The 10,648-nt window shown below is 38.5% G+C and overlaps 2 protein-coding genes across 8 annotated transcripts; one reads left to right on the top strand and one right to left on the bottom strand.

The window, feature by feature from the left end:
- Positions 1–59: 59 nt before the first annotated feature.
- On the bottom strand, positions 60–8,749 carry LOC135343047 (E3 ubiquitin-protein ligase RNF25-like). Of its 5 annotated transcripts, none has more exons than XM_064539986.1 (5): positions 8,577–8,749; positions 8,320–8,512; positions 5,562–5,629; positions 722–5,274; positions 60–505 (listed from the first exon to the last, which is right to left on the bottom strand). In XM_064539986.1, the coding sequence occupies exons 1-4, from the start codon at positions 8,642–8,644 to the stop codon at positions 5,256–5,258; spliced, it is 348 nt and encodes a 115-aa protein (XP_064396056.1). In that variant the 5' UTR covers positions 8,645–8,749; the 3' UTR covers positions 60–505; positions 722–5,255. The 5 variants fall into 5 exon arrangements, with proteins under 5 accessions (XP_064396056.1, XP_064396054.1, XP_064396055.1 ...); XM_064539984.1 differs by having other exon boundaries at positions 722–936; XM_064539985.1 differs by having other exon boundaries at positions 722–936; positions 8,320–8,491; positions 8,577–8,742.
- On the top strand, positions 8,741–10,484 carry LOC135343045 (tRNA-splicing endonuclease subunit Sen15-like). 3 transcript variants are annotated; one of them, XM_064539978.1, is made up of 5 exons: positions 8,741–8,818; positions 8,889–8,970; positions 9,106–9,185; positions 9,285–9,340; positions 9,593–10,484. In XM_064539978.1, exons 1-5 carry the CDS (start codon positions 8,774–8,776, stop codon positions 9,789–9,791), a joined length of 462 nt encoding a protein of 153 aa, XP_064396048.1. In that variant the 5' UTR covers positions 8,741–8,773; the 3' UTR covers positions 9,792–10,484. The 3 variants fall into 3 exon arrangements, with proteins under 3 accessions (XP_064396048.1, XP_064396046.1, XP_064396047.1); XM_064539976.1 differs by having other exon boundaries at positions 8,889–9,056; positions 9,111–9,185; XM_064539977.1 differs by lacking the exon at positions 9,106–9,185 and having other exon boundaries at positions 8,889–9,056.
- The last annotated feature ends 164 nt before the right edge of the window (positions 10,485–10,648 follow it).

Genomic DNA, 10,648 nt, shown 5'->3' with positions numbered 1-10,648 from the left:
ATAGGAGACAATAATGATCCCAGATTGATCCTAGCTTGTCATAGACTATAATGTATGTATACATGTGCAGCCGCCAAAGACGCAGCTGAATCAAACATCATCATTCCTGACATCAAAAATGGTATACATACAAAAACAGTAAACTGACAGTGCCTGTAACTGCACCAAATAAAACACATAATTAACAGTAGGATAATTATTACGCAACACACCTTTTTAACACAGCAGTTAGATGTAGCTGTGCTGGGTACAGAATACGTACGTATACGGTGTTGCTAAGCAAGTACTGATATCTGATAATTGAAACGTCACAGTGAACAAAAGAAACGTACACACACACATACTAGAAATTAAAGAAGGCGAGAGGAGATTTACAGAACATTAATGAGAATCGAAAAAGAAAATGCCATGCGTATTTGCACTTCAGATTTTTTGATGTCTTCAGCGCTTTTACATTTAGAAATTATAGATTGGTCCATTTGCTATTGGTGGAAACAGTACTCACCTGCATGAGTGTGTGTGTGTGTGTGTGTGTGTGGTGTGTGTGTGTGTGTGTGTGTGTGTGTGTGTGTGTGTGTGTGTGTGTGTGTGTAATATAAAGTTCCATCCATTATAACTACAAACGGTCAATGCACAAAAGGCTATATTATATAGGTATCAGAATACGAATATGTCTACATGCAGATACAAGTTGTCTAATACATGTATAGTCTCTTATTACCCATGTTCCATCAATGACATCAGATTGACTCGTGTCAATCACTCCACCTTTCCGCCGCTGTTTCAATAGTAATGCCTCCATTTTATTTTGCCATGCTCTCAATTTGGGTAACGGTTGAAATGTAACGCCTTTCACTGGAGTTGCCATTGTTTTAGAGGGGTCAAAGCTCAAGGTTGATGTGTCTATAGATATACACGACATACGGGGCACTCGAGCTACAAAGAGGAAGTGATATGATAAATGTGTACTCTCTACAGTTAAATTGGACGAATACAGAATCCTTCAATTTGCGTAGCCATTCAAACTGGAAGCTACTGACATTGCTTCTATTGTACATACGTACTCTAACGTACGGGCTCCCACCTGTCTAGTTTTCTTCCTGAGGAGTGTAGACAAAATCTCAACTGGCTCCCTCCAGCTAAATGTCATGAGTTAATTCTAATCTGTTGTCAGACGTATAAGATAATGGATTGCCTTTAATTTTCGGATTTTTACTCCTACATATTCATTCTCATAGTCTTTCCTTAGTTTGTAAATACACTAGTTTTTTTGTTAATAGTGTTTTCCTGTGGAACTCGTTACCCGCTACAATTGCCTATATACTGTTGTTCATATAGTATTTTTAATCTAACCTAAAGACTTACTTATTTACTCTAATTATAGTATTAGTTTCCTGTTTTTTTTGCTTTGTTTTGTAGATTTACTAGATTCACTTTATTTACGTGTTTTGTCTTGTGTAATCATTCAATATTCACTTTCATTTCTAATTATACGCATGCATACACGAGAATGGTGTAATAACTATGAAGTAAACATGAAATGAGTTTCAGAGTTCAAGTCAGGACAGATACTTACAACTGCCATAATTATGGTTGGATACTCTGAACTACTAGAGTAGTTCTGGTATTAGAATCAAGTTGTAGCAGTTCTACTAGGCAATCATTTTCATCGAATATCTCGATAGTTTTGGTGGGACCCAGCTCTCCACATCTGTTTTACAACTCAGTCTCCTGTACTGCGTGTAGACGCAATTTCATGTGATTATTGATTGGCGACGCATGGAACATTGATCGCTGCATGGCTCTAACTCGACTACATCAGCAAGAAAAAGAAGGCCTGGGAACGAGGCTACATTTATAAAAGAAAAAACTCAACAACAGTAAATCAACTAAATGATGGCCAATCGAACCCTTTTCGGTAAGGTGATGTTATTATTCCTGGTTTTGCTTGGCATTTCTATGGTTGTGCTACCGTATTTCTCAAGGGCTTATATAAAACCCTTGACGTATAAGCCCTTAACGCCGTTTACAATTGAAATAGCATCGGCTCGGTTTCTCTATCTAACGCAAACAGAGAACTGTATACCAACTTATTTAAAGTCTCCCGAAGTGATTGGAGACTCTGACGCTTGTCAGTGTGATGTAATCATCTTGAGTTACAAACAGAAGTGCGCTGACACATCATTGCGTCACGTCCAATACATATTCAACTCTAGTAAGTCTACAACCTGGACTGTTGGAAGAAACTTGCTTTACGAAGCAGCCAAAGAAAGGAAAGAAAAGTACATGTACTACATTTTCATGGACGATGATCTTGAACTGAAAAGTATGATTAAAAATAGCGCACATAATCCATGGAGAATGTACGAGAAGTCTCTCAAGACCTTTCAACCAGCTGTAGTTATCATCCCCCTAGATAACGAGTATAGGGGTTTCTCTACGGAAAATTTGTCCAAGGGGGTGAATTGTGAACTCACAGTATACGTACAAATATACCACATGGATGCTATTCTTAACGCCTTTCACTATCAAGTGATGGACCACATACTTCCATACACACCAAAATACGATTCGGTGAGCTGGTGGTACTCACAATTGTTTACTATGATCAGGTGCAATATCCTATTTAATGGAGAGGTAGTTATCGACCCTCGTCTTAGAATACGAAACCCAAAGCATCGCAGTTACCCACGGACCCTTCTTACCCATGATATCTACCATAATATTGTCGTTGACATTCGACCAGAAATACCAGACAAGTATCAAAATTCAACGAAGCCCATTTTACAGCAATGGTCAACAGATCATAACTCAAAGTGGAAGTTGGGTCGGCAAACTTGCAAACGTGATTTGTCTGTGCATCCATATAGACCTTACGAGAATCTGGCTTAAAATTATATTAATAGATAAATATTTTTGTATCGAGTCAATTAATGTATGCGTGCTCAAAGTTATGTGATAATCATATTATATTTACCCGAGGCGTGCGTGGGAGGCCACGGGTATAGTAATAGCTGTGCTCTACTGCAGAGACAACTATACTAAGTAGAATAGCTACAGATTTTTCTACGCAAGTTGCTACGCTAAGTCTGAACTGAAACTATAAAAAGACTTCAAAATGGCCTCTAAGCGAGTTTTAAAATCCACCGGTCAAAATTCCCAAAAGTTGCTCAAAGCCTATATAGACTCTATCATGCACTTGCACCTGCATTGCAACGGTATAGAGTGGAACAATGATATAACTTGTGCATGTGGCAGTGTAAGCCAGAGGAGGTCCGACATGCCTGCACTTCAGCCGAATAGGGGTAAACGACACCTAATTTATTGAGAATAGCAAGAATTTAATATAATCACAGTTTATAACAGTTAAAGATGGAGTCTCTAGATTACGATGACTATAATGGCAATGTTACTCAAGAGTTTCCGTATTGGCAACCACTCGTAGCTATTGACATCATCCTTTATTTAGCAGTAATACTCCCGTCGACACTATTCTGGAATCTCACTGTCTTCACAGCCTTTATCAAGAGCAAGCTTGGCAACAAGCCTCTAACGGTGCTCTATAGTTCTTTGTTATTGATGCTTTGTGTGGACAAGATTGGTCAATGTATAATAACCGTAACAGTCTCACCAGACTTGCTTAGTTGCACATGCAACATTATAGCGTTTTCCATAGCCAATTCGTTTGGTGCATTTTCCACTGTTTTTTCTGTACTGATAATTACTTGCCAGAGCTTGTTACAGCTACAAATCATCAGAGGGAAGAAGCAATGGAACAGCTACAGAAGGATCATCCCTTGCATCGGAGTAAGTTTTCTGGCTGGAATGTTTTGGTTCACAGTGCTACTGATTCCGCAAATCCTTCTACCAGCGTCATCAAATCCTTGCCAGCCATTATGCATACAGAATACTACATTAATAAATTCAAGTGATCCTGAAAACATATCTTTAGGAGCATATTTTGTGTCTACACTGCTCCCAGCTTCTGTCATAGTCATAGCAACCTCAGTTTGGTCTGTACAGCTATTTAAGAAAATGTCCGTCAGGCAAAAAATCCAAGAATACAGACACTTGAACAGAAAACTTCTGCTAATGCCTATTTTGATGGTGTTTATCATCTTATGCAATGGACTATTAGGTTATTTGATTGGCACAGCATTTTCTGAAGTTTTAAAGTTAGCAGGAGTGAAAGATTACCTTGGAAACTGGGCCAATTTCGCAGAAGGTGTGACATTTGCTTTTATCAGCTGTCTACAGGGAGTGTCCTACCCAATCACACTGCTCTATTTCAACACCAGGTTGAGAAAGAACTGGAGAGAAGAGCTTTGTACTAGGAAGTCAAACAGAGTGCACTCGGAAATGACTATTATCACAGTAGTCGGAAATGCTAGCACTAAACGTGAAGGCTCAAACGCATTGAAAACTGTTTAACTAATAATTAATGAAGCTACCCTATACATGTCTTTAACCCCAATCATTAATTTGAGCACTATAGATATTATGTATATTGGTTGCACATAAAATGAAATACCAGTGTATTGGTAACAGAGTAACACATAATTATAGTAGACACTCACATATAGTAGACACTTTACACATGCATATTAACATTGGTAACACGCAATTGAATTTTGACCGAGGCATGAAAAACTTCATGTGCCTCGCACCTCCTCTGCTCCGTAATACACTACAAGAACTGTTAGCCAGGTGAGTGAAGGCCCCACGTGTCCAACATATCATGTTTCTTATTTGCAGCCACTGCTGATGTGCCAAAGGGTTGATTGTACCATAGATTAAAGAGGGAGAGGGATTGAAAATGGAAGTTACCTCGAATTATATCCGTGTTATGCCGGGGTTTAATAGAGGCTATGTATCTAACGTTGAGTAAAATCTAGGCTAGATAGTACATGTACCGCTGTCTGCAATAGATTCTACTACAGTTGTACTAAAACTTGCACTTCCAACTGACACTTGAGACCATACAACGTAGTACACCAGTCATAGAAGCATTCTACGTACATAAAGATCTCATAGTGTGACAAAAAGAATTTTTTGTATCTCTAGCTATCTTCACAAAAGTCAAAAATGTATTTTTTCTTTTCCAACTGATCTTCACCATTAGGGGGCATGAGAATGACGTTTTAGGGGGGCTCTGAATATCTTACAGTGATCATAATTCATGAAACATTGTTTCCCACGTGTTGTGCACCCGTAACACGGTCAATGCTGTACATGCTATCTCAAATTTCGTAGGATCAAGTAGCCAATACGTACCTTCGAAATTCAACTAATACAAATGTAAGAATTACATGTAACTATACCTTATTCTATTGGGTATATTTTATTTCCACAAAACATGTGATGTGAGTCATAAGACCATATACTACATGTACAGTCATGTATATTTGTCAATGTAAGCTGTTAGCTAGTCTACTGGCTACGTGTGTGTGTTTGCACAGGCATGGTTACTCCTTCATCGTAGCGGGAGTTGCAATGGAACACATACACACACGCGCGCGCGCGCGCACACACACACACACGTACGTATGTCCCTTAATTACCTCTTCAAGTGAGTATCTGAGAGACCACGAGACTGCCCTAGCGAGCACCCAGGAACGACATGAGGGTACTGTACATGTAAATATACATGAGTGTACATGTTAGTGAGAATAAACCCTCTATAGAGGGAGCTACGGAATACTATACCTGAGCAATATAATTATTAATTGTTGTCTACATGTACATGTACATACCTCTATGTACTGTGTACATTGTAGTTACCATTGAATACGCGCCGTCTACTTTCAACCACTGATTCAGAATTGAATTACAGTATGCCTAAGTTTTGTGTTTGGTACGAGCTAGATGTAATGTCACCGAGATGATACGTAGGACTAGCTATTCACGGTAGCTTGAGTTTGATGAATCGAGACAACACAAAAAATACATAGACACACAGCGTTCAGTTCTCGACGAGGTTCTTTACAAAAACTAAATCAATCCAGGCTTACATGTAGCTGGCATTACGTCACACAAATTAACATTTACGTAACAAATACAAAACAATCAACACACAATGTCCAGTCTCTTACATGTATGACATACAACCATCAAAATAATTATATTTACAACTCACGTTCATGTGTATCTCGTCTATCTATACCAGTACAGTACACAACATATCGTAGTTTGTTCTGATGTCCGCTAAATGTTATTATGTTCTTCACCCAGGTGGTTCCAAAGCTGAAGCTGATTCTGGTGATCGTTCCACAGAAGTAAGAATGACATAGAGAGTGAATATCAATTCTACTAATATCAATTCTACCAGGGAAGACAAACGTCAAGCCAACTAAAACAAAACAAAATCCCATCTAACATGAATTTCTCTGGGCCTCCATCCTCCAAAGTATAAATGATCCGAAAACACACGCCTAGAAAAGAACTGAAGAAGAGATTGGTAATCCACAAAATCATCCCGGCAACAAGTATAATACCGCAAACATAATAGTAAAGTTCTGCATTCATCATAACTTTAGAGTCTTAGTATATCAATTCAGACCTAATAATAATGCAACACGATCTGTTTTAATAGATCATTTGATGAGATGACGAGGCAGTATAACGTGGGGGGAGTTGATTGTTGGCGTGTTTCAATTGAATGTAACTGATGTCATAGCTTCAACCGGAAGACAACACCCACTGTAGAATATACTGCTATATGGTAACCAGCCAAAAATTCTGAATCCATGAGAAATATGCTGATGGACTCTCAACTGGCTCAAAATACACTAGAACAACCCAAACTAAGCTTGTGTTACAGCATAGACACTATAAATTACATGGATATGAAACGCCCCTAAATTACAGATAGTATCTGGAGTATTGCTGGGAGGATGATTACCTCGCAGCTACCAGAGCTACTGGCAAGCAAAGAATCTGTTGTCACTAGAATCTACGATTGCAGGCTAAAGTGCTACCACTGTGATTGGCTTTACTAGGTCTGCGAAGTAAGTTTTAGTTTCAGTCAGAGCGTTGTAGCTGATTTGTGGAGCTGAAAATGGCTGTATTTACTCTTGTAATAACTTTGTGTCAGTTGATTTGCTGTTTGAAAAGAATTTGCTGTGTTTATTTTATGTGTAGCAGTTAGCCAGTATGTATAGTTACTGGGTCGACATACTTCTGACGTTGTGTATGCTTTAACTATCTGCTTATAGCAGTTGAAGGTGTTTTCAGGTGTCCTTCTTTGTGTCAGTTGATTTCTATAACCACATTTTTTGAATGTTTGTACATGTACTAAGTTTTATTGCGTAGAGTAATGGCTGTTCACCGGGTCCACTAAGTTTTATTGATGCGTAAGTCTTAGTTTGGCTAAAATACGCTTTCAATGAATTTGTTGTTGATTATTAACTTTATAATTATATATGTAGCTAGATTTTGTTCGTATAAATATTATAGTAGACTGGTTATAATGTCATGCTAGACTTTGCTTATGTTTTGCAGCCAGACTATGCCTCGCGAGAAGAAAGAAGGAAACAATTTATTGACAGGCGGAAGAACGACACGAGAATGTGATGTCCACATGACCATGTCAAAGCCTCTACTCCATATCAGCTATTAGGACAGCCAAGCATTATCATCATTCATTCATTTATCATTCATTCATTTATAACGTCAATATAAATTATTACTACACGTGAAACAGAAATATTTCTGATGCAATTTCGGCAGTTGAATTGGGCTAATCAAAGCATTCTGACGAAACAGACGACATTAACGGTCAAGTTTAGCTATTAGTTGCAAAAAGTGGGAAATGATCGACCATGATCGTTGCTAAAAAGGATACCAAAAGTTCATAGATACAATTAATGGCTGCTGCATGAAACAGCTAAGCACAGCTTTGCAGCTCTCTTCTCACTCGTGCAGCTACCAATAGCTATCGTTCTAGTGCAGAGATAACTACTGAGTAGAGTAGGAACACTCCATGGACAAGTTGTGCTACATGTACGTAATATTCAAAAGGCTGCAATGGCATTCCTAAGTACTGTAAGCAAAACTAGCGAGAACGAAGCATTATTTTGCAAAGCCGAAATCCATGGACAAGTTTTGGAAAAAAAACGTGGGCTAGAAGCCTATTAGAAACCCTTGCTTGCACTTTATTCTTCATTGAGCAGCTGTAGCAGTCTACACAGACAAACACACTACCGTATACACTACTGTATACCTCGCTGCGCAAAATTATGCCTAGGGTGCGCAAAATAGATAAACCAATTTTTTTCTCTCAAAAGCATCAGCATGTAGATCTATAGTAGCCACACGTACCTCCTTTGCCACAGTGATGTTGAGCACCAGGTAGACGTACTGTTTCTCCTTGTCATCTCCTGTACTGGGGGTGACCCGGAACTGGAGGATATGGCTACCCTGGTCACATGACTTGTACGTTAAGTCGTCAAAATACACATTCTGTAGAAACTCCAGTTCATCACTGAACACACTGAAACAATGTGAATTGTAACTGTTGATATAATGTCAAATAATAATTATTATTATTCTGCATGTATTCAGTACTGGCTACTTACTCTCCACTTGATGACTGTCTGGATGTTTGTCTCAACAGGCTCTCACTGGACGGAGCATAGCACGCCATAGATACACTGCAGAGATCAAGTACAAGTGACAGAACACAGTCGAGTACCAGAGACACAGTCCAATTCAACAGTGATGACTCAGCTAATTTGAGGTCATAGGTCAATTAACCTGACAACCACATGGCACCATGTGTACACATCAAGACCAAGGCTGGATAAGTTCTCATCCTAAGGTATAATAATGGCTGTGTGATTACCTTTATTGTTTGTATGCATGCATTAGAGTTCCTAATTCTACTGCAGGTGTGTGAGATCAAGGCCCAAGGAATTGACAACTCCACTCAAACACACTGTGCAATCCTTACCTACTTTGACCTTACAGAGGGTACATCCTTACCGTTTATGAATCCCTTGTACCGTAATCGTCTGAAAATTTCTACTAAGTGTCTATGCGATATGCATGTATACGAGGTAAATGAAGATGGTTAGCTTTAATTTATGGTGTATTATTGCTCTGCAGTAAAGTTGTGGCATGCAGTACATATCCATGGAAATAGAGACTTACAAATGGTGACCTTTAGTGGACAAAAAGCGGAGAATGTACGTAATATCGGTATCTGTCTGTATCTATGCAGCAGTTACATTTATAGTATTTCACACACGTGTGACCTAACAGTAGATGCATGTACATTACTACAGGACTCCCTCTCCGATATACTGCCCCTGCCAGCGAGCACAGAATTGTCCATGGAGAGGTGAGTACTTGAAGCATGCACAATGACATGTTGTTGGGAGTTTTGCAACTATGAAATGAGCAAACATGAAGCCCTTTGTTTAGGTAATTATTTTCACAAAAGTACTCCCAAAATTGGCTGAGTGTACAAAACCTCAACTAAAAGAAGACCTGACTAAAAACAAAACTACTTAAATTGAATCCTACATGTATGCTTGTGCTTGTATACCTCAACCTACATGTATAATTATGTGCTCTGTACATGCACATGCAGGATAAAGCACTACTTTGCTGCTCTTCATCCTCGAGCCTCTCACATGGAACTGGAACCAAGTAGAATGGAAGAGGGACCATTCTGTGAGCTCATTCCCAAACTAACCCTAGCTTTAGTAGACTCTGACTCAACTGTAGTGTATTACAATGTGTTCGATGGAATGCAGCCACCAAAAGATGCATCTGAATCAAAAACATGATCATTCATGAAATCACAGGACGAGAAAGCCACTTATAGAAGACTAGTATAATTATAATTTATACTCTTGATGTTAGTCTTCTGTTCCAAATGTCAATAATGCTAGGTAGCGCTGTCAAGACTATTAATTATCTGTGAGTAATTATTCATTAAATGTGATACCTTAAGGTCACTATTATAAACGGGTATTAAATTTAGCGTTTTTAGCGAGAACGACCCAAACCGCTAATATAAGTACTCGCATACTTTTATTTAACCAAAGAAATTTTTAAAATTCGTTTAAATGGAAGTAGTCTATTAGCTATCATTATAGGTCTAGTACAACAAATATAATACATGTATATGTACGTACAGTATAGTACTAGTTTAGTAGTGTATTCTTGAAGATGTTGAAGTTGACTTTCGTCTTTCAGTGATTAAACCACTCCATGCCCAATGGTTAGTTAACTTGTATAACTTCTTTTCAACTGAGAAAGGAAGAAAAGTCATATATAATGGATGGATGAAGGCTGGCATAGTCATATATAATGGATGGATGAAGGCTGGCATATCATATCAGGACTATTGGATGGAACAACTGTTTTACCACCAGAGGACCCTTTTGAATGCATTGTTTGTGACACTAGCTAATTCATTCAATTCAATTGTGTGTGATAATTATTCCTATCGCTAATTAAAAAATTTGGAAACTGAATTATGAAATAGCTAAAATTAGTACCTGCCAAATTGGTAGGTCTCCAAACCGCCAAATTTAGTACCCGTTTAAAATAGTGTCCTTAAGGTACGCTATATCTACTCTCCAATTCGATTTCTCACCGGCCCTCGTTTTCATTTGCGTTCGCTCAACTGAGGCAATAC

This window comes from Halichondria panicea, chromosome 10 (genome assembly GCF_963675165.1).
Source record: "Halichondria panicea chromosome 10, odHalPani1.1, whole genome shotgun sequence".
Lineage (NCBI taxonomy): Eukaryota > Metazoa > Porifera > Demospongiae > Suberitida > Halichondriidae > Halichondria > Halichondria panicea.
This window is presented reverse-complemented; position numbering and strand designations above follow the sequence as displayed.

Bases quoted from the DNA above. Each gene is read 5' to 3' on its own strand.
- LOC135343047 (XM_064539984.1), bottom strand. From the start codon at position 8,644: ATGGCGTGCTATGCTCCGTCCAGTGAGAGCCTGTTGAGACAAACATCC. The intron at 8,513-8,576 runs GTAAGTAGCCAG...TTATATCAACAG, and splicing joins AGACAGTCATCAAGTGGAGA to TTACAATTCACATTGTTTCA. The intron at 5,630-8,319 runs GTACGTGTGGCT...TTACATGTACAG, and splicing joins ACATCACTGTGGCAAAGGAG to TACCCTCATGTCGTTCCTGG.
- LOC135343045 (XM_064539976.1), top strand. From the start codon at position 8,774: ATGTGTACACATCAAGACCAAGGCTGGATAAGTTCTCATCCTAAG. The intron at 9,057-9,110 runs GTAAATGAAGAT...TCTGCAGTAAAG, and splicing joins GCGATATGCATGTATACGAG to TTGTGGCATGCAGTACATAT. The intron at 9,341-9,592 runs GTGAGTACTTGA...ATGCACATGCAG, and splicing joins ACAGAATTGTCCATGGAGAG to GATAAAGCACTACTTTGCTG.